The sequence below is a fragment of the Pogoniulus pusillus genome, chromosome 7 (assembly GCF_015220805.1).
Source record: "Pogoniulus pusillus isolate bPogPus1 chromosome 7, bPogPus1.pri, whole genome shotgun sequence".
Classification (NCBI taxonomy): Eukaryota; Metazoa; Chordata; class Aves; order Piciformes; family Lybiidae; genus Pogoniulus; species Pogoniulus pusillus.
This window is the reverse complement of record NC_087270.1, coordinates 9,804,542-9,829,215: the sequence shown is the minus strand read 5'-3', so window position 1 is coordinate 9,829,215 and position 24,674 is coordinate 9,804,542. Positions and strand designations below refer to the sequence as shown.

The window sequence follows — 24,674 nt, the reverse complement described above, 5'->3', positions numbered from 1 at the left end:
TAATCCATAGTCAGAGTGAATCATCTTATCATAAAGTTAACACACAGGACACATTTTAAGTGGCATAAATGCAAGCAATTACCTTGATAAAAAAACACTCAAACTGGAAGGGGTATTAAGAACTGGCCTCTACCTTAAAGCAGAGACATCACTGAATTCAGTCTCAGCAGTTGATGAAATCTTCCTGTCAGGTTTTGAAAATCCCTGAAGACAGAGACTCTAAAAATTCACTGCTTCAGTACTTCACTATCTTCATGGTAACTCTTTCTTTATCCAGTTGGAACTTCCTTTGGTTCCTAATATGACTCTTGTCCTTTCCTCATCCCATTACCCTGAATAAAGATCCCAGTTCCATCTTACTGGCAGCTTCTGGCTGTAAGGACCTGCTGCTAAGTCCCCTTGAAACCATCTCCTCTCCCAGGCTGAGACTGCTCAGTTTCCTCATCCTCCCCTTACACCTTAAGTGGAGCAGGTTGGCAGATCTATGCCAAACTCATTCCTGTCTATTAACAACTTTCCTGAAAAACACATGCAGTATTCCTACATTGGGCTACTAAGCATCAAGTAAAGGGAATAGGGTGGGAAATCACTTAACTTAATGAATGTGCTCCTATTGATACACTACCTGCTAGTCTTCATCAATAGCACACAGGTCCCTTTCAGCAAAGCTGCAACCTGGCCAGTCAGTTTCTATACTAGAAAAGTGGTTTAGTCTATCACCAATGGAGAATTTAGTGCTTGTCCTTGATTAACTTTTGGAATATTCTTTCAGTGCAGTGCCACATAAATAGCAACCCTAACTTGAACAAATTGAATTCATCTTCCAGGCTGGTGCCAAGTCACCTCCTCCAGGTCACAGACAAAAGTAGTAAAGAGGACAGGTCCCCAGACAGCACTGATTGTAGAGCAGGAGTTAAGATTCCACAAACATGTACAGACATCTATAAACAAGCATACTTAGGTGTCAGGTTTACATGAACCGCAGCCCAGAGACATTTCTGTAACAGAATAACTAATATATGTTCACTCTTACACCCTTGTGAAGGGGAAAAAAAAAAGATTTAGAAAGTTAGTTTGTTTTAATCACGAAATCAAGTCATACAAGTTACTACCATATTAAAAAACCTGTAGTGCTTTGTTCTTAGGTAAGTATGTTCATAAAAAGTAGCACATTTGTGCCACCTTCAGAACAAAAAACAAAGTGTATGACATCAGAAGGGAATATTTCTTTGCTTCTTTTGTTTCCTTGGACAGTTTGGGGAAACATTATACTATCTCTTTTTATTCTGTGATTAACAATATAATCTCACAAGGCATCTCATATGCAAGGATTAGACAGACAGGAATGAAAAAGTTGCAATGCTAAGGACAAATAAGATTTTGTATTAGCAGGCACAATTTCCACCCATATAACCTATATATGCTTAAACATATCACTATGAGTAGCTTCTTCAGAAAAAAAAAAAAGCTCATTAAGAGTGTAAATTTCAAATAAGCACAATACAGTACTAACCATTATTCCCCATGAGAATTTCTACTGACATTGGTGGCAATAACATTAAGCTAATAGAGGGTTTGAAAATTTAATTGATCAACTTAGAAATAATGTAATTTATCTCAAGCTATTGCTTCACGTGAGATATAGTGGGTAGATGCATGAGTCAGAAGAAACAGTGATAGAAAAAAATTCATAGATAAAACTATGCTAAATCTGAATGATGCTTGCTCTGTTTGCAGCAAATATTTAATACTCATTCTTTTTTATACTTTTTATTTACATACCTGAAGACTACCACCTTTTTCTCTTGTTGAGATTTGAAAATGCTTTCCCTTACATAGTTTTCCTTACACCATTTTGCTCGCTCATTGTTTCTGTTCCTTTTCTATGGGCATTGTGTATCTACATATTTTTGGAATTGTAATGCCCAGAGTGTTACACAAAATTGAGCCCAAGTCCTCAGCAGAAGCCTACAGAAGAATATGTCAGAATTCCTGAACTTATTCTACTTCATCTGCAGCACTGATTCCCTTGCCTCTTACCCCCACTTTGGTCCACTCAAAAGGGACCATTGTCTGAAATTTAGGAATTATCTGCATTGTTTCAAGGGCAGCCTTCCACAGAAAAAGAACTATCCTTCTACTGCCCAGATTCTGCTGTATAAGCTACTGCAGAAAGAAGAAAGGCTCATCGTCTGCTTCATTAGTTTCTGGCCTGATTAACCATGGGAGGGAACCAAGAAAAACTCCACTCACATGTCACAATTTGACCTGTACATGAACAGCCATGTAAGGACTTCTGTGTATTATTAAAACCATCAAGGTCTCAAGTCTGTCCATAGTTCTGAACTTTAACTTCAGAAAATGCATTGTAGCATGGTTAAATACCTTGAGCCTTCACAACAAATCACAGAATGGTTTGAGGAGGAAGGGACCTTAAAGACCATCTAGTTTTAAAACCTACTGCCATGGGCAGGAACACCTCACACTAGACGACATTGCTCAAAGCCTCATTTAGCCTGTTTTTACCACCTTAGGCATTCACAACTTCTCTGGGCAACCTGTTCCAGTGTTTCAGCACCTTCATAGTAAAGAACTTTTTCCTCACATCAGATCCAAATCTACTCTGCTCTAATTTAAACTACTGCCCCTTATTATATCACCACAGACTCTTACAAATACTTCCTTTCCAGATTTCCTGTAGGCCTTCTCCAAATACCAGAGGCAACTATAAGGTCTCCCAAGAGCCTTGTTTTCTGCAGGCTGAACAGATTTGTGTAGCTTCTATCTCTATAGCCCATCAATAAAGGTAAGGCTTCCAATAATGCCATGTTAGGATTAGCGTTTGGAAAGAGGTGCAGCAGCCAACCTAGTTATAATACTGTTTTCTATTTCTTGACATTCTAAGACACTGCACAACAAAACAAAGTACAATCAACCAAAAATCCTGCAGCAAGTAGATTATAATCAAATTCAAGCTTAGATGCAGGACAAAAGGTGGTAAACAAACAACAAGAAATAATATGGTGAGGGCAAATAATTTACAGCAACAATCAGAGTGTTATACTAATGGAGAATGTGTTTATTTTGGAGAAGCACATTTTGTTAAGCACATAATGGCTGCACAAACAAAAGGTAAAAATTTATAAGAGTAGCTTGTTTCCATTACAGCAAACATTCAAGAGGTTTGCATAAACAAAAAATACCTGGCTTACAGTTATGTGAATAATACATGAACATCTGAAGAACAGTAAGTGAAGAGACAGGAGGGTTGATCAGGCCTCCAAGTCCTTTTGCAACAAGAACATAGTTTAAAAGAGCTAACTTAATTTCTTTATTAATGTCACAGTACATGTGCCACGGTATACAGCTTCCTACTTTATGCATGCAAGAGAAGCAGCAGAAGGCATGCATATTTTTGTGTTAGTTCCTAAATTCCTTGAATGACATATGTAATATATTACTCAGTCTAAATAATGAAAGTTTGAGTTTAAATGCAAAAAATCAGATGGGTATCATGGTATAATGCAGCAGATGCTATTAACAAAAGAGTTTAATTATATATATGCTACAGTACTTTAATAGATTTTCAGTTTTCATGTGTCAGGTAGGGATTGAACCACTCAACTAGTGATCATAAAATGACTGTGCTGAGTTATGCATTTTCACTAATTTAGTTTTGTGTTTGTGATCTGAAGGGGCATCACTTATCCATTTAAACACTTACTTTAACTAATGGCCCATGCAATTGCTTACAACAAGCATCTTTATCTCCCCATTTGTCCATTCAATCTCTTTGACAGAATTAGCAACTAGGAGAAGGAATCTGAATTTAAAGATTAGTAAACTAGAGGTTCATTGACACTCCATTTTAAATGTGATTCAACCTTCCACATATTGAAAATTAAGTAGATTCGTAGAATTCTATAAAGTTTTAATATAAGAAATTCATACAAAATAATTCAATTTATGTAAGACTTCTGGGGAAAATATTTCCTTTAAAGGGGGCTAAGAAGTAATACTCACCTGAAAAGATATTTGCCTTACAGGGAAATGTTCAGAGGTGTGCTTATTATAAACACTAACCTTTTTCTTGGATATGAAGGTATCATGACAAAGTCAGTTGAGGTTATCAGCAACAGATTAAATAAAAATGGTTTAGGGAATGCAGGCTTTACAAAGGACCATTAGCACAAAAAACCCCCAAACAACCAAACAACCAAACAAACAAAAAACAAACAAACAAACAAACCACAAAACTGAACTGCTGAAGTTACTGTGTGGTTTGGGAAGGAAACTACAAACACTTAGGAAGAATGTCTACCGCCTTCTTCCACCCAATATTCAGAAGTCTCAGGAGTATCATGTAGAATTCAGTTGCAAGAAGAAAAATGCTTCTGTACCTCTGTATAGAAGTGTAGTGACTTAGAAGATAATCCAGAAACTAAAGCCATGAATTTACCACCAACTGGCCAGGTAGCCATTGACTCATAATTATTCTCTGAAGAAATAAAACTCTGGAATGGGAATTTTACAGTAGAATCTTTTTTGGTAGCTTAATTTAAGAAGAGAGAGAAGTTGAGGGGAAGTTTCTAAGTAGTACTACATTTACTTGGTGGTGTTATTTCAGATGCTAAGTTTTAGAACAAACACTGCTTACACACATATTTTGAAGTCTACAAAATTCTACAGAAATAGGAAACAGTTGTTGCTTGCTTTAAGAGTAATAGAAGATATTTCAGGTAATTCTCACCCCAGTTTAAAAGTCAGTAGTAGTGAGTGATCTCATCATTCTTAACAATGTTCCATAAGCTACATGAATCTAAATATAAAATGCAGCTACTTCCTTCATTTCTTAGAATAAAAGCAAGCACACAAAACAGCATTTCATCAACACAATGGAAGATTCTGACCATCAACAGAAGTTGTCCTCACATGCCTCCTCTCTAGTACCACCACCAAACAATCACTGTCCTTTACAGGTGTTCACAGTCCAAGGAGTCAAAGCCTTAAACGTAACATGAGTCATAATTCAGGCTTCCAGGAGGTAATCTCCACAACTCTGCCACTTCAGATAAACACAGCACAGCTGATGCAAATTAATAATACATTCAATATTCTGGAGCTTTGTGGGTTTGGGTTTTGTTGTTATTCAGGTTTTAGGTTTGGGTTTTTTTTGTTTACCTTTTTTGCTGTTATTGATTGGTCTCAAGTTGTGCCGGGGGAAGTATAGGCTGGATGCTAGGAGAAAGCTCTTGCCAGAGAGAGTGATTTGCCATTGGAATGGGCTGCCCAGAGAGGTGGAGTCACCATCCCTGGAGGTGTTCAAGAAAAGAGTGGATGAGGCACTTCGTGCCATGGTCTAGTTGACTGAATAGGGCTGGGTGCTAGTTTGGACTGGATGATCTTGGAGGTCTCTTCCAACCTGGTTGATTCTATGATTTAGTTTGTGGGGTTTTGTGGGTTAGTATTTTGTTTGATTGTCTTCCAAACAGAAGCAAAGAAAAATGGAGTGAATTCACCATCAAGTAAGAACTTCCCAAGAAAATTAGTACTTCACAAAAGTCAGACTAAGTAACCTTGCTTTGTGAAAAAAGTCTTACGCAAGACATTTTAAAAGTATTACAGGCCCACAGGATTCCCACATTAAAATCAGCCTTCAATTATGACTTAAAGAAAGTACTTCCTGGTTGAGAAAGTAGCAAAAAGTGGTAATCTGCCTCTGTTCAGAGAGTATTTTATAGAATGCTAGTGTAAACTGAATGATCAAAATGAAAAATACAGTTCCTAACACTTCACATGTTCAAACTACCAGAATGAAAGAAAAAAGGCAAAAAGACTAACATTTCTAGCTGGACAAAACCAACACCTTCAATATGCACAGGCATGCTGTGTTTAGAAGGAAGTGTGCAAGTCACAGCAGCAGGCAGCAGATGGTGCTGTTATACATGTGGGTTTTGGGTTTGTTGGTTTTTTTTTAATCCTAATGGGCTGGGTCAAATAATTTTTTTCTTTAGTATTTGGTACCCTAATCAGAGTCCAGTCTCACAACAGTCTTGTTTGGAGTTAACCTGGGGGGCAAATCTCCTGTTTTCACTAACTCAACAAAAAAACAGGACTTTTGTTCCATGATTCACAGAAGTGCTTCTGGCAATGTGCAGTGCTAGTTGGGAAAGGTATATTGAAGAGCGCCAATGTCAGAGGAATCTCACACAATGTCAGTGCACTTAGTGTCTGGTTCTTGGTCACCAAAAAGTAAACACTGCTGCTGAAGAACCTGAGTTCAGCTATAGAACTGATGCATGAGGTCTGCAATGACAACAGGAGTTCTTTTTAACTCCAGTTCTTCATATTTTTGATAACACCCATTTTGTCTTTACACAGTGCATCTAGGGAGCAGGACATTTTTTTTTCCTTTTTGAAATAAAAAAAATTGTAGCATCTACGATTCTTATAGCATCAATCATGTGAAAGTTAAATCGCATTATATTGATTTTGGATACATTTGTGATGTCAGTGGGATGAGGACTTGAGTGGTAGAGCAGCTTCTCCTGCTATGTCCATACAGATTCCTATTACGGTCCATATCAAAGTAGTATAAACCTCAGTTAAACTTCTCCTAGAAGTTGTCTAGATTTTTATTAGGAAACTCACTGGATTTTGATTATGAAATTTGCTTTTACTCTATTTCATAATGTTTAAATATATCAAATTGAATTCCTCTAAAACATGTCCCTAACAAAGCTTGGATTTCAGATAATGATTTTCTACATAAGCTAAACAGAAAAAAAAAAATCTAAATTAAGTTTTCTCATCCTCTTCTACTAATTTCTTGAATCAGTGCACCACACAGACTTCTGATCTTTTGATATGGTTAATTTGATAATAATGCAGTGTAAATTAGATTATCATAACTGTTTTAGCATATCTTTTGTCACTTCACACAGTATCAAATGTGATTAAGAGAACAGACTGTAAGGGTAAAATAAAGTTGTTGAGTTTGGTTTTACTATTGGTAATATCATAAAAACTATATGCACATACTGCAAACACTCCACCCAAGCATAAACCAAGTAAACATCAGGCTTACTCATCAGTTATTCTAACTTGCACAGGTAGACTTACCAATCTTAAGAGTTCATTTTAGCAATTACAGGGTCAGGCCCAAGACTATTCCTAAGATCTCAACCAAAAACCCCTAGCACATTGGACATAAATCCTTGCCAGACATGTTCTAAACGACGTCTACACTCACACCACCTCTTTCCATAACTACTGCTTTAAACATCATGACATGGTCATTTTAACCTTGTTACTCTGTTTTCTTGACTCTAAACACACCGATACAGAGCTGAATGAACTTACTTAGAGATCAATGTCACCCTTCTTTTAAGTCTACATTTTTGAAGATCTACACTCAAGATTGGTAAGAGCAGAACAAAATGAAAACAAAAATAGGGGATATTTCAGTGCCTTCCCCCTCCCCCGCCCCTGCCGTGACCTTGAATAAGTAACTTAAGACATTTTAAGTAAAAAATTCTGCATCCAATGAAATAAAGCCACACAATGGAAGTCTGCAGTGATACTTCTCCAAACATTTGCTCTCACATTTTTTGGTCATGATTGCACACATGTTATATCCTGTATTTGCTCCCTGAATTTTAGTGAATCATTATGTGAGTTTTAAGGCTTGCTTTGTGTTGGGTTTTTGTCGTGTATGGTTTATCATTTGGGTTTTCTATTAGTTTTTTTAAATGCCTCCACCATTTTCATTTGCCTGAGTGAACAGTTGACAAAATCCAGCGTTCAGAGGCTTCTCAGACTATTGGCTCAGTTTCACTGCTACCAAAAAAGCAAATATAGCCAACCAATCGTTAAAAAATTAAATAATATCAAATAAACAACAACCACCACCACTACCAAAACACAAACACACACAAATTTCACAATAAAAAAAAAAGGGGTGGGGTGGGGTGGGGGGGTGTGTTTCTGATCAGCATTTCAGGAAAACTAAAAAAGAAAAACCTCAGTATAAATAATTTCTGAACTGGCAGTGAAATTCTGTGAACAAAAGCTTGAAATTACTAAGCCTGCAAACAGTACATTTTGTCTTTCCTCCCACTTACACTCCCTCATCTCTCATACAGACCACAGTATACACAATCCAAAGTGAAAGTCAAATTACATTTAATAGAGCTTATCTCCAAAGGAAAACATTTAGCCATTCTAAGAAACTAAGTTTAACAAAAACAAAAGGAAGAAATTAGGGGCAGCTAAAGCAATTAAATTACTTTCAAGTACTGAATATGATCTAAACACTGCTAAAAGCTTTGCCACTATCCTTTAAAAAGTAATTATGACCTTCATTCTGCCAACAAGAGGAGAGAAATACCTTTGTTTTTGTTTCATTCTTTTCTTCTAAAAGCTACATCTCAAACTTCATCTTGCTACTGATAAACATGCAATGAGCAAAGCAAACCACTCTCTTCAAACTTTGCAGCTATTGCAGATATCAGGTAGAGGGTCCTAGTAACAACTTATGAAGAGACTGAAGTCAAAAGCCTGGAACACAAACCCCATGAGGAGAGGCTTAGGGAGCTGGGAGTGTGCAGCCTGGAGAAGAGGAGGCTCAGGGGTGACCTCTTTGCTGTCTACAACTACCTGAAGGGAGGCTGTAGCCAGGTGGGGGTTGGTCTCTTCTCCCAGGGAACCAGCAACAGAAGAAGGGGATACAGTCTCAAGTCTTGCCGAGGGAAGTACAGGCTGGATGTTAGGAGGAAGTTCTTGCCTTAGAGAGTGATTTGCCATGGGAATGGGCTGCCCAGGGAGTCACCGTCCCTGGAGGTGTTCAAGAAAAGAGTGGATGAGGCACTTAGTGCCATGGTCTAGTTGACTGGCTAGGGCTGGGTGCTAGGTTGGACTGGCTGATCTTGGAGGTCTCTTCCAACCTGGTTGATTCTATGACTTCTCACGTTCATGTGTGGGTTTTTTCTCCATTTAAAGTCCTATTCTGATAAATAAGCCATTTTGCATTCTGATTTCACCATGATCTAAAGGATGATCAGGATATGATAGCATGTGGATAGGATTTGAGCAACTGAGCTTTCAGGACCAAAAAAATTATTAAATTTAAAATCACCAACCACCACAGCAAAACATAATGCTAGAAGACTGCCTTTGGCAAGGTGAAGCCTGATCACATGTACAGTGCTGAAATATGTTTCACTTTGTCTCAGTTCATTGCTGCTGCCATTTGCTAAACTCCTACAGCAGGGCTGACATGACAGCATTGAAGAGAACTACAGTATCCTACACATAACAGCTGTCCAATCACCCACTTCCCTACCCCCACCAAACATGCAGCTTTGCAGTGTTATTACAATTGGCATTATAAAATAAAAACATGCAGAATTAATGTTTTTTAGAAATGAAAAAGTTATTATTTAAAAAAAAACCCAGCTTCTGTTACAGCCATACAAAATCAGAAGTTAAAAAAACAGATAGGCACAAGCTTGTAATTGCTGCTCAGTCTCGAAGCCTGTATTACTTGCAAGAAAGACCATGTGACTGAATTGCCTTAGGTGACTGGACACTAACAAGGAGACAGTCAATTAAAGTGAACACCTGGCCAGATTTTCTTCTGCTGCCCCACGGGAGCTGCACATACAAGGTACATTAAGTTGGTTACATCTTTTAAGGAGTAACGAAATATTTCCACACTTTGCAGCAGAAAGCTTAGTTTTCCTACAAGCTTCTGCTTCCAAAAAATCAGGTTTACATCTCAAAACAAAAGTGGGAGGGGAAGGCTGTCCAACCTTGTTTTAGAAAGTCTCATGACTTCTCTCCATTCTCCAGAATAAACAATTCACCAAAATATTAACTGTAGAATAATTAAAAGCTATCTAAGCAGACATAATTTTCAAATAATGTTTGAAGTAAAAGTGATTTCCACTGAAAGGAAGCATTTTTTTTTAACTGAAGGTCCTTTCAGTTCAAATGTTGAGTTTCTGCTAAGCAAGGCATGTGATGCTAGACTACAAAGCAGCAACATACTGTCATGGAGGGTCGAAACAGGCCTGAACATGTCCTGGCTTGTCTAGATATGTTTTTCTGCTCTCCTTACTTCTGTGTTGGGAGAAGCAACTGCAGGAAGGAAGACAAAAGGGCCTGGTGCCACCATGTCTGTCCAAACTTGTTTACAGGGTACCCATGCATGTTTATACACTGGTTTGTGTTCTGCCCTAAAAGACAGAAGTAAGCCCTGTCTTCACTTAATATGGGCAAACTTGGAAAAGTGTCATTCTGATTTGCTATTCTGTGTCCAAAGGCCCATTAGACTCAGGATACCCTGACGAAAGAGATGAGCAGGTAGAGATAATGTGCCTGCTGCTGCTGCCACCATTGCTTTCTGCCTTATCATGCTCTCTGCCTCTGGCAGGGCTACTGCTTCATCAGATCCTGCCGTGCTATGCTAAACTATAAACTAGCCCTGCTACATAGTAGCAAACCTCAATTTTTTGTCTGCCTGGAAACCACTTTGACTTTAGGAGAAATAGACACCAAAGGCCTCAAAGCAATTGACTTGCTTAGCCAGCATGACATTGTGCTAAAACTGCACATCTGCAAGACATCCTGTCTGCCCGTCTGCAAGCCTCCTTGCTAAGTCTGAAGGCAAGAGGAACCAGGAACAGGTCCGAGATAATCTGCTTTCCGCCAGCATCCCGCTAAGAGCCTGAGAAGATCAGAAGCTTCAACAAGTGACAAGATGTTCTGGTGGGTTCTCTGGGAACCAGGGAATGCATGCACACACTGGTACCCCCCTCTGGGTACAGTTTCAACACTTTCTTATAGCTCAAGTACTAAAACAATAAAGACAAAGGTATATGATGTGACAGAGAATGCCGAGTAACTCTGTTGATCAAAGAGCAGGTTGTAGTCACCCTATCCAACTGACCAACGAAACTCCTGAGATGCATAGAGCACAAAGCTGGCAGGCACTTATCTTAAGGTAGGTGTCCCCACTGGGAACTGCACCATCACGGTGGTAAGACTGGTAATGCTCCAACCCAGCTACTTAGGCTCTCGGTATATGTAGGTTCGGAATTCTGTGATGTATGGCCAGGACGTCCCAGAAGGCCAAATGAAGGAGAACAGAGCTCCTCCTTTATTTTGGAATCTGTTACTTAACATCTTTCCCTACTGCTCATGTACATACTTCCACAAAAAGGGTCGGATGGAGGAACCTGGGAACTACAGACCTGTCAGCCTGACCTCAGTGCCAGGGAAACTGATGGAGCAGGTTCTCTTGGGGCCAATAACTGCGCACCTGAGGGATGGCAAAGATCTCAGGTCCAGCCAGCATGGGTTTAGGAAGGGCAGATCCTGCCTTTCTAACCTGATCTCCTTCTATGATCAGGTGACCCGCTTGGTGGATGTGGGGAGGCCTGTGGATGTGGTCTATCTGGACTTCAGCAAGGCCTTTGACACTGTCCCCCACAGCAAACTGCTGGCTAAGCTGTCAGCCCGCGGCTTGGATGGTAACACTCTGTGCTGGGTTAGGAACTGGCTGGAGGGCCGGACCCAGAGAGTGGTGGTGAATGGTGCCACATCCAGCTGGCGGCCAGTCACTAGTGGTCTCCCTCAGGGATCTGTGCTGGGCCCCATCCTCTTTAACATCTTCATAGATGATCTGGATGAGGGCATCGAGTCAGTCATCAGCAAGTTTGCAGATGACACTAAGCTGGGGGCAGATGTGACTGAGCTGGAGGGCAGAAGGGCTCTGCAGCGGGACCTTGACCGCCTGGACAGATGGGCAGAGGCCAATGGGATGGGGTTCAATAGCTCGAAGTGCAGGGTGCTGCACTTTGGCCACAACAACCCCATGCAGAGATACAGGCTGGGGTCGGAGTGGCTGGAGAGCAGCCAGACAGAGAGGGATCTGGGGGTACTGATTGATACCCGCCTGAACATGAGCCAGCAGTGTGCCCAGGTGGCCAGGAGAGCCAGTGGCATCCTGGCCTGCATCAGGAATGGTGTGGTTAGCAGGAGCAGGGAGGTCATTCTGCCCCTGTACTCTGCACTGGTCAGACCACACCTTGAGTACTGCGTTCAGTTCTGGGCCCCCCAGTTTAGGAAGGACACTGAGATGCTTGAGCGTGTCCAGAGAAGGGCGACGAGGCTGGTGAGAGGCCTCGAGCACAAGCCCTACAAGGAGAGGCCGAGGGAGCTGGGGTTGTTTAGCCTGGAGAAGAGGAGGCTCAGGGGTGATCTTATTGCTGTCTACAACTACCTGAAGGGTGGTTGTGGCCAGGAGGAGGTTGCTCTCTTCTCTCAGGTGGCCAGCTCCAGAACAAGAGGACACAGCCTCAGGCTGCGCCAGGGGAAATTTAGGCTCGAGGTGAGGAGAAAGTTCTTCACTGAGAGAGTCATTGGACACTGGAATGGGCTGCCTGGGGAGGTGGTGGAGTCGTCGTCCCTGGGGCAGTTCAAGGCAAGGTTGGATGTGGCACTTGGTGCCATGGTCTAGCCTTGGGCACTGTGGTAAAGGGTTGGACTTGATGATCTGTGAGGTCTCTTCCAACCTTGGTGATACTGTGATACTGTGATACTGTGATACTTGCAAGCCCCGTTTCCCTGGGTCTTACCTCTAGTAATCTAGTAATTATCAGCCTGTTGTAACTCGTGATCAAACACATACCAACTCTTCCTTCTTACGCAACTTATTGACAGAATCCCCTGCAAGTGTTTGGGTACTGTCTAGGGAACTGTGGTTGGCCCCACAAGTCAGGAAATAGTTTTGTGAGTAAAGACTCAAAACCTCTTTAGCAACTCCTTACAAAACTCTGTAAGAAATTCTCTAATTGCAAGCCTTCTGTCTTAAACAGAAAGGAGCTTCCTGAGCCCATCTAGTGGGCAAGCAGTATATTGACTGCAACAATTTCTCTTCCAGTTTAATGTTTCAATGCTGTATTATTGCTAGTTATTTGTTCCAGATTCAGTTATTCCTTTGTATAATGCTTTTATGACTGTTGCGCAGAACTTTATTATTATTAAAATTTAACAGGTGGGTAGCAAGAGTCCTGAATATGAACATTAATAAACAATATTACTTTTGGAAAAGCCTATCTAGCATATAATTAATTATGCTCCGTTACACATACACAGGGAAAAATATAGGGATGCTCCCCATGAGTGCAGGGATGGGATCAAGAAAGCTACAATCCAGTTGGAGATGAATTTGGCAAAGGATATGAAGAATAAGAACAGTTTCTACAGGTATTTTGGTCAGAAAGGAAGACAAAAGAAATTGTACTCCCCTGATAAATGAGACAGAGGATATGGTGACAACCAACATGGAGAAGGAAGAGGTATTCAGTAACTTTTTTTTGCCTCTGTTTTCACTGGCAATTGCTTCTTTGTCTCTCAAGTGTAAACACTAAGGGGGAATATAGTCCCTCCCATCATAAGAGACCTTGAATTATGAGACTACCTGAGAAACCCGAATATGCACAAGTCCCTGGGAACCAATGAAATGCATCCAAAGATCCTGAGAGAATGGGTTGATGTAATTGCTAGTCCACAATCCATCATATTTGCAAATCCATGGCTGTCAGACAAAGGTCCCCATGACTGGAAAAACAGAAACATCAGACCAATTTTTCAAAGAAGAAAACCCTGTGAACTACCAATCTCTCAGGCACACCTCAATGCCTGTTAAGATCATGGACTAAATCCCCCTTGAAAACATGTCAAAACACATGGAAAAAAGGAAGCAATGAGACACAGTCAGCATGGCCTCATCATGGAGAATTTGTGCATGGCTAAACCTGGGACTTTCTGGGACAAAGTAGATCACCAGTGGGCAAAAGAGTAGCTACAGATGTAATCTACATTGACTTCTGAAAGGCTTCTCATACATTCTCCCGCAGCATCCTTGCCTCCATATTGGAAAGATGTGGGTTTGAAGGATGGACTGTTCAATGAACAATTTGTCTGGATGGCCATGCCCAAGGAACTGTAGACAACAGCTCAATGTCCAAATACAGATCAGTAACAACTGCTCAGTATCATTAAAGACATAGATAGCAGGACTGAGTACACCCTGAGAAAGCTTGCAGATGACACTAAGTTATCTTTATGTGTGCCACATTTTGTTACTGTGTAGCCATGGCACTGCCATTCTCTTGAACAGACTATAAGCTTTGTATTGAACCTGCAAGGACTCAGGCTTGCCACAGCCAGGCTCACACTCTCAAACTCTCCAAACTTGCCTGCAGTCTTGCTTTACCTATTTAGTTGCAATAGAAACTTCTCTAATTGACTGGCTGTCTACAGTTCATTTGTTTTACTTCCTTCCCTGATCTCCCCATTCTCTGTAGGTACAATCATAGTTCTATAAGTATAGCTGTACCAAGCAGTTACCTACCACAGAATGAAATCTTTTCCCACTTGGCACAATGACACAGTTAAGAGAAATACAAGCCTGGTTTGACTGCAGATGCTTTGAGAAGTGAAGATATAGAATGCAGTCTTGAAGAATACATGTATAGGGACAGTAAGTAATGAGACAAAGGCTTGACACTAGAGAGCATACAGCCATAAACAACTCACCCATGGTCAGTTAAAGAACTGCAGTCTTGGACAAAACTGTTCTTAGGAGTAACAAAGAACATGCATGGGACACCATATACATAAATATGGATGTGATATGGAACTGCAGGCCAAGGAAGAAAGCAAAAATATGAAATTGGCATAGCAGGTATGAACAACCTCAAGTGTATCCTAAAGTGAAGAAAACATCAACTATTACATGCAGAGGATCAGGGGTATAGTAAACATAATACTAGGAAAAGGAGTAGAAACCAAGAAGCATGTGTACAATAATTTTAACTGCATTGCTGTTATTTTTCCCCCTTTCTGTAAAAATTTCATCTGAATTTATACTGCTAAGACCATTAAGGCTTTGATAACACTAATAACTCCTGGATTTACATGCATACACAGGCAGACAAACACACACTGTGCTGCCTCTTTCCCCATAAATAAGGTTGTGTGCATCCAAACCTCCTGTTTTAACATTCTTGTGACCTCAGGTTTACAATCCCCTGACACCACACAAGTGTGCCTTTTCTTGTTAAACAAGTGTAAAAACAGCAACAGATCTAACAAAATGAAGGAGATTGTGTGACCTTTCATGCTATGTCCCTTTTCAGGTCAATCCAATAAGCCAACTTTGAAGAACCTTAAGGGAAGATTTCTAGGAATTATATGATGCATGAATAATTCAATAAATTTATTACAAAGTCCTTCAATATATACAAGATGAAAGATTTCAAAGTGTTTTCAGTTAAAGCATGCAAATATAAAATATAGAGTTCAAGTACTCAAAGCAGTTTTGCAAACTCATTTATAGCAACAAATCTGGCAACATAACTAATGAAGTTAATGAGGTTACTTGCATGAATAAATTGTGCTAAGCTAGGCCCTATGCAAAGCGGTCTAATAGTGTTGTATGAAAACAAGGAAAACATACACAAGGTGAAGGTTATGTGATACACCTCAGCAAATCTCAAAAGCTTCAGTTAAACCACAGTGCCTACATGATGTGTACTACAGCCAGACTACTCCCTTTCTTCAGGATTAATGAGTGACGTATTAACTACTTACTCATTACTGAACAAGATCAATGCCTTAGTCAAATTTTAAGCATGCCTGTTTTGATGAGCACATTTACTAAGTATCTGCCTTATTATCCCAGTTACAGGAGAAAAACATGAAAAGTTATGCAAATATAAGAAGGATAAGAAAAAAATAAAGTACCATTAGTAACGGTTTAAATTTATACCAGAGCAGATGAAAAGCAAGGGTTTTGACTGTGTTTGTGTGTTACTAGCTATCTAACATAGCAAATTATACAACCTTTAATTAACATAGACAACAACCGCTGGCTACTGTGACACAGAAAACCCACAGTTTCATTTTCTAGACAGCTAACCCATACATTTTATCCTGGAAATATTGACTCCACCTGCAACAGCCTACATTTTTTGCCACTTTAAAAGAATAAAAATCAGCAGACAAAGATTCTAGATGAAATAGAGTGTTTTAAATTTATTAAAAGAAGAAGGAAAAAGCCATGTGAAATCTTTGCCATTGCAGGCAGATTTGTAATCGATGCAAAGGAGTTATCAACAGTAACTCTTGACAGGCAAGAGAGATTTTTTTTTTTTAAAGGCAGAAACATAGGTGCTATAATAAAGTGATGCTAGGTGAAATTAATGACAATAGCTTAAAAGAAAAAGGCACTATAAAGAGTACAAACCAGAAATCAGACTTGTATGGCTGAAGATCCACTTTATAATGAGAGATAAAAAAGCCCAGTGCAACTTTCCCTACTTCCTACCAAAGATATAACAAGCTTCCTTTACAAATGAGATCAGAAACCAAATAAACCATAGTTTCAGACTTTTCAGATTCATTAAAAGCTACAGAAGTCTCAGCTGCATTTCATCTGGGACCACCTCATTACTGGGGACCATTCTCAAGGCAAGTAAACACTATCGAATACATCTGACCTTACAAAAGGAAGTAGAGTTTAACCCTTCAGCCAGATAAATGCATGGGGCTAAATGCATCAAGAAACTCCTCTGAGAAATTTGGTAACACACACAAGACATTGGCAATATTTTTATTTCCACACTGGTAAAGAGAAAAAGATTATGTCCAGAACTGAAATTACAGGCAAAATTATGTGTGCACAGAACACAGAATATTTCTTTCGCTGGCATCCTGATATTTCAAACAGTTGCTATTTAAAATGTGGGGGGCAGGGAAGGATGCAGGCTGCTTAGCTAAAATCTTCTTGCCAGTGAATATATAAGGCTATGAACAGAAGTAGTTAGCTATCCCCCCAAATACTAGTTGGCTGTAAATTAGCACAAGCAAAAATCCCAGCTCCTGTTGAGTCATGTTGCACAGCTTGTTTCAGAAAAACATTTGGAGAAAAGATTCATTCCATATACTCCTTATGTGGCTGAATGAAAATAAAATTATGGGAGTTTTGACCTTGTTTCTTTCTCAAACAGTCACTGCATTTAGAGAGTATTTTTTTAACTTTGAAAAGTAAAGTTTGCATAGAAAAAAATACATTTTTGTTTTCCTTTAAGCTGTCTACATTATATTGATGTGCTAGATTTTTAGATCAGTCTGCACATATTCAATAGATCAGCTGTGCTTTGCATTTCGGATTCGAACAGTGATGATAACACAGAGATGTTTAAGCAATGGCTGAGCAGTGTTCACATAGCAGCAAGGCCTTTCTGTCCTGTCAGTGAGGTGACTGGGAGTGCATAAAAGGTTAGGAGGGGACAGAGCTGTAACACCAGGTCCCAGTTGAACAAAGAGATATCCCATGCCATGTGATGTTGTGTTCAGAAATAAACCAGGGATGGGTGGAGTTTGGTCACCGCTGCCGTTGCTCAGGAATATTTTTAGCCCTGCTCTGCTTTCCTAGAGATGGCTGAAAACTTGCCTATCAACAAGGAGCTGTGAATTAATTCCTTCTTTTAAATTGCTTGCACACATAACTTTTGTTTTACCTATTACACTGGTTTAATTTTTGGAAAATTCTCTCTCTCATTCTGTTGTGGAGGGAGGTGAGAAAGTGCTGCATGGTACTAGGCTGCTTACTGGGGTTAAACCACAATGACATCTTAACACTGATTCAGTGTCGTGGTTTAATGAGGAGACAGACTGCTCTATTGCTCCAAATGGGGCAAAAGAATAACACTCAGGCAAAGGATTGGGGAACGGGAAGGTTTAAATGGAGAAGCAATTCACAAGCTACAATGTTACAGTTCTAGAATACACAAATTCATATTCAGCCTTGGCCCAGTCCTGCAACCTGCGCTTACAACAACCTTGTTAGGCTACAACCTTCCAAAGCATTCCCCAACCAGGCCTCAATTCTTCAGGCTTCAAATGCCTCCCCTCTCCCCATACCACCTACCCAGGCCCAAATAACACAGTACAACTTAGCTTTGTCAAGGCCTAGCCAGACTACAGGCCTCCCTCACACCACAACCCAAGATAAGGAAGCTGGTGCTGCCAGGAGGAGGAGAAGCGCAGATACCAACTCCACAGTCAAATTTATAGGCATGCAGGATTATGGGAAGAAATATAAATGACTACACTTTCTGGTACACCTCCTGGAGGTCTGCAACTTTGTGGTCCTAAAAAGGCACATAGGCTCAAATGGCCATGTTCAGATAAGGCAGTGACTGCACTAAAGGAATGGACATTTAAAAAAATGTCTGAAGTTACTATGACTCATACAAACACACATTAATCATGGCCCATAACAAACATGGAACAGATTATAAGCAGGTTATTAGTATCAGCACAGTTGGGATGACGATGTGTTAGGGAATAGATTTTCCAGCATCTCAGAACTCAACAGCAGAGAAGTGAAACCACTGTATTAAGTTATTTAGGCTACAAAAATGAGGGAAAAAAATCTTGTTATGACTTTGACTTTCCACACTGGAATACATTGCTCTGTTTTAGAACTGGCACTTCAGAGAAGCACAAAGAATCAGCTTATAGAAGTTTTCCTCTAGGAAGTCTACTTTTATCAGATCTTTTTTCCCACTAGGTTTGTGATTTCACATAGGACTACAAGCAAGAGGGGTTACAAAGGACGGATTGTTGACATTGGGTTTGTTACTGGTCCACCACAGCACAAGGACAATGAACACAGTAGCTCCTATATGGATCAATAAATCACTAGACAGTACATATTAATCTCTTACTTTCAGCATCAGAGGCAGTCAAAAAGATCATGCCAAGATCATTTCTTAAAGACTTAATTTCCTAAGAGCTACTATCCAGACAAAGACTGGGTTTGCGTTAAGGATTCAATTACTTGGGGTGAGAGCTGGAAAGCAAAAGTGCTAACATTCTATAATCAGAATAATGTAACAGGCAAGGCTCTAAGAAAGTTTTTTCTTCCTCCAAATACAAAATTCACTGACTGATAATGAATCCTAAAACATTTTATAGTGTTGACACAGCAAACAGCATATTTTAATCTTAAAAATATTGGAAAGTATGTTAGTACTTCAGCAAAACAAGCAAGCATTATAGCAACATCAGCTTGAGCCCAGAGGTCCATTATCCTGACTGGTCCACATTGACAGGAAAATAACAGTTAATCAGTTATCTTGGTAAACTCATGAAATCCATACAAGAGATTAATTTTTCCAAGTTGGTTGTGGAAGAGCTTAATTTTTTTTTTTTTTGTTTTAAATAGTTCTAAGTACTGAACCATGAAATAGAAGAAAAGGGAAAAACACACCAAGTAACAGATACTCAGAACAGGAGCAGCAAGAGATTAAAAAAAAAAAGAAAGAAAGAAAGAAAATTTCTTCAAAGACTTTACTCTGTGGAAGTATATCATTATTTTCTGCTGTTGATGCTGAAAGGGATTTAAAAAGAAGCTCCAGGGAAGATGCATAAAGCAGGATGAGGTGACTGCCAGTATAAATGTTAATGCTGGGTGTGAACAGAAAACTTTGAGAATTCAAAGAACAAAAGAAGAAAAGGAAGTATGCCCTGAGGGCAGGAAGGGTAGAGGGACGTGCATGAGCTCTTCATTTGGCAAAGAAAACCTGCTGGTGTAGAAGAAAGGTCAAGGAAAGGTACTAGCATACATCAGGTGCAGTACATCCGGCTTGATGTTTAAACACTGTCCACCAATTCTACGTTACAAAATGTGATTAGAAACAACTAAACTAAACACACACACACAAAAAAAAAAACCAAACCCTGAAACAGCTTAAAATGAACCACAGATTGTGAACCTTTGAGGACAGTTTGGTGGCAGACACTAGTGTAGCAAAACATAAGCTAAAACCTACTTAACTTTACACTGATGATTAGCAAAGTGCTCTGAATTAAGATTTTCTATTTTTACTGACTTTTCTTCACTTGACAACTGCATTCCCTGAATGGCAGGGCACACTAGGCAGTGAAAGAAAGACAACAGAACAATACTAACTGCACATTACTCTGCATATGTGTGCATATAACACTGCAGATACTGCTGTCATTTAAAGGGTATTTTTCTATACTTCCAAACATATGCAAATGGTCTGTACAGGAGGAATGTTTCTGATTGTCCAGAGAAAATTACTACAATGCTACAGATATGTTGATTTTTTTACTTCCATTTTGAAAGATGCTTTGTGGACTACAAACTGTTAATCTCATTCCACAAAGTAAGAATTAAACTGAATTTAACAGGACAGTAAGCAAAATTGCGCACGTCACAAGTACTTTGTTATTCCACTCACACCCACGTGAACACATTTTCTGACATAATGCACTCTCAGTCAAAAAAAACCCCACAACATTAACCATACACTAAAGAAGTAGAAACTATCCTTCAATTTCCCTATCCTGTTGCTTAAAAGTAATTTAATTACTACTCAGTAGTGACAATGATTAATAAATCATTTAGCAGATTAAATAATTTTTCTATAAAATTAATTTAGTGTAACTTCTGAAATACATAGTTCTTTTCAATGACATAATCATAGAATCATAGAATCAACCAGGTTGGAAGAGACCTCCAAGATCATCCAGTCCAACCTAGCACCCAGCCCTAGCCAGTCAACTAGACCATGGCACTAAGTGCCTCAGCCAGTCTTTTCTTGAACACCTCCAGAGACGGTGACTCCACCACCTCCCTGGGCAGCCCATTGCAATGGCAAATCACAGTCTAGTTGCTGGGCTAGGGCTGAGACATAGGTTGGACTGGATCAGCTTGGAGGTCTCTTCCAGTCTGGTTGATTCTATTTTATTCTAAGACTACACTCAATAAAATCATAATCTCTGTTCAGTGAGCAGGTTCCCTTTCTGCTTGAGATACCAGTGTGAGTGTAACTTCAGAAGCTCTTCTGTAGGTCTTTAAGTGGTTTCTGTGTCTTCTTTCCTAGTTCTGCACCCAGTCCTCATTCACAGAGAGTTTAAGTTAGAAACAGAGCCCTGCAGACAGTGACGGTGAAACCTCCCAACAGCATCCCTTTTGCTCTGCAAAGCAGCTCAGCATCTAGCTCAGTATTAAGTCTTCCGACAGCAAAGTCACTGTTGTCAAAATACTAGCATTTAACCCACACAATCACATTTAAAACACTGAATTTCAATAGCACGGCTAACATTGAAGATATTAATCAATTTTTAAATGAAGCGAACTTTAAATGATGGAATTTTTTTTGCAGGAAGGGAACAATCTTAGATTAAATCTTCCTATTCAGAAAAAAGAGTGGCCTATCAAGAACTGGGGAGAAGTAGGGAAATTAAAAAATCACCATTAGTTTTGTAGCCTCCCAGAATATGGAAAGTTTATGTAAATTAGTTCTTTCATTAGTCCTAATATTTGAGTTTTTCAGACCTACTTCATCTGCTACTTTGAGACAAGTAGTGCAATTCCAGAATGATTCCTCTGCATAGCAATGAGAAGCCGTTTGTTCCCTGCTCCCAGTCTATTAGAATTCCTTACATTTTGAACGCTGTGGACTTTTCTACTTCTAGACAATAATTTCTGTTAAAGATCACTCCCTCATGTACCATTTAAAAAAAAAATCTCTGACTTGTGTTTTTTGTAAAATGCTTCCTTGCCAGCTGGCACATGGTTAAAACTTGTCTCCAGCTAAGATGTTTAGAACAATTAACTGTTCTAAACATCTTAGCTGGAGACAAATTTCTCAAACCCTGCATTACAACTCAATAGTGTCCCAAACTCACAGCCGCAGTCAGTAGTAACTCAGCGCTCCCCATGTTTACAGCTGAACAGTCATTCACTTAATGAAAGAGCTGGCTAAAACCAGGGACAAGAAGATACTTTTAGTAAAAGCAAAGGAGGTTAGGGATGGGTATTTGATCCAGGGAAAGTGCTTACCTGTCTACTCACAGAATTACTTCTGGTAAGACGGGGACACCATTTAAAACAAGTAATTTAGGGAACAGTTAAAGCAGTTCTTAGCTATGGGGCTGCAGTAATTCAACTGGCCTTTGCAGCCGAAATCATCCCAAGCCTTCACAAACGCTGAGCACCAAGCTGCTACAAAACCTTCCCAACCATCAGCCCCCACTGCCTCTTCTGCACACTGAGAGACTGTCACTTGAGTGACATTTACCATTTCTGGTGGAGTTGGATGTCATATTTTGCAGTCAATTTAAAGCTCAGGGACAATGCCAGGTTTACAGCACTAAATCTGAAAGGGGGCAGTGTTGTTTAACCAGAGCGTGGTGCTATCTGTCAATGTTAATTACTGCTAGTCCTGCTGGGGTTTTTACAAGAAAGTAGGCCAGCAGGAAGTGTCATTATATTACAGCCTGTGGTTCTGTGCATGTGTTCCTAAGCTGACAGTCAAGAGACGCCCTTTAGTATTCTTCACTGTCTTTTTCAATATGAAAAACAAACTACTCAAACTGCATAAAGGGATGAAACATGCTATCATGTGTCTCTAAAGGTATGTAGAAAGTAATCTACTCATGAGGTCACAAAAACAACTCCTGGTGTGATGGTGATTTCTGATGTTCCTATTCAGCTTACATAATAAAGCTTATAAAGATTAAAATGAAACTTTCCTAGCTTTTTCTCACAACCCTCCTTGCACTTATAAAAAAAAGACTCTTTAGCTGACTTACTGTACAATAAGACTCCTGGGGACTAAGAAAAGGCATACTGTTAAGCTGTCCATCCTGAACAAAGTGCAACCAAAAAAGTTTTATCTACTCATGACACTATGAGTAGATCTGCCTTTCACTCAATAAGGATATTGAATTCAAAAGATATTTTTTAAAAACACTATCATTTAAAAACATTAATCAATTATGCATCAATATGGAGTAGACTTAGAGGCTGTCAAGAAATCAGCTATGAAGAGGTCAGGACAAATGTCAGAGTTTACCCAATATTTGAAGATATTTTTAGTGAAGTAGTGACCAATGTAAAGGATTTACACACTTGCAAATGCTAGTCACAAAAAACAGTTACAGTCAAGCCATACATAGAAATACTTTCCTTTTAAATTCACCTCTCTGGCAGTTGGCAGCTTTACATTTAAGTTATCTGAAACTGTTCTTTCTGGCAATTTCTAGTACTCAAAGGCCCGCATTTTCCATGTCTTCAAATTAAAAAACTCTACTCAAAACACAGAACACCACACACTGAAGAAGACAAAAAACATCAAAATCACATACCCAGCCTGAAAGCAATCTTCAAATCACTCAAACATTCATTAACAGTTACAGTTACCTGTTAAGTTCCTTGAACGAGGTTGCAGATTTTATAGAGCCTTTTTTTCAGGTCCAAGTATTAAGGAAATGAACTTAACTCTTCCTAGACACTAGAAGACATGAGATGCTAGCCTTATTTTTCCCTAGAATTGTGCAGTCATCACTATAGTCTAATACCATCCATGGAGCCAATTTCCAGGTGTGATTTTTTTTTTGTTTTGCTTTTATGTATGAACATTTATTTTTGTTGTCATTGTTCTTGGTTTAATTTTTTTAAGGGAGAAGATTAGCCATTGATGTTCAAGATCAGTTAGTATCCATATCTCCTGTCATTTCTACCATTATACATGTCATGCATTGTCAAAGAAAAAAGAAAGGCATTTAGGAAACCATAAAGAAACCATTTAAATGTAAGCATTCTGAATCCTGCTTTGGAAGCCTGCCAATTTCAATTCAAAATTCCATTAGAAAGTCACGTGTGATTACATTGAAAATCAAGACTGTGGCCACGATGAAGTAACATATAAGACCTATATATATATAAAGGAAAGGAAAACAGTTTATGCCAAATTCATAATGATTCAAACTCCAAACAATTAAAAATTGAACTTCATGTTTCAACATGAAAAGCATGCATCAAGTAGAAAAAAGACCTGTTAGGAAAAGAGATCTTACCTTCATATATAGCTTTGAACCCTTGAGCGCTGACAGCAAAATCTGTGGTGAAACAGAGGGTGAGAATAGATCCTGTGCTCACGATAGATGATGGAAGCTGAAATCCAGATAACCTGTGCAACAAAAAGGTATAAGTTATAATAATTACCAAAATACAGTACTTCAAGAGGGTGACAAGCTTTATGATGAGCATCATATTAATGCATCCTAACTGCCAGCGTATTATGCTCTCTACTTTGATGCAGCCTGTCAACATTCATAGCAAAACTTCAGACACGTTCCTGAGTTTTTTAATTCTCCAACTTTAACATATCTGTGTGGTCTCCAGCAGAGAACACTGAAAGGTAAAGCTGTTAGTACCTACTTAAGTCAAACCATTTTTTTAATAGGATCCATTTCAAGATGATTTAAGACACCTAAAAGTAGATAGCCGAGCCTTGACTGACACAAACACTGAGTGCAACTGGAGAGAGAATGGGCAGTCCAGTACACTCTCCATCTGCTGCTTGACAAAAAGCATGCATCTCATATGGCCAATGTTATACATTAACTGACTAGAAAACAACCCTCCAAACCCCAAAATTCTTTCATCTAACAGCTTCAGAAAAAATACATTTTCCAACTTAACAAGCAATCTTACTTTCGTATACAAACCAGAATTTTGGATAAGCTAAAATTACACTGCAATACTGATTTTAATT

The 24,674-nt window shown here is 39.3% G+C and overlaps 1 protein-coding gene across 1 annotated transcript in view; it reads right to left on the bottom strand.

Moving 5' to 3' along the window:
* Window positions 1–24,674, bottom strand: part of CSMD1 (CUB and Sushi multiple domains 1) — a 1,024,926-nt gene that overhangs the window by 667,590 nt on the left and 332,662 nt on the right. The window contains exon 3 of the mRNA XM_064145849.1: window positions 23,974–24,086. Within this exon, the coding sequence (XP_064001919.1) occupies window positions 23,974–24,086 (113 nt within the window). The remainder of the gene's footprint in view (window positions 1–23,973; window positions 24,087–24,674) is intronic.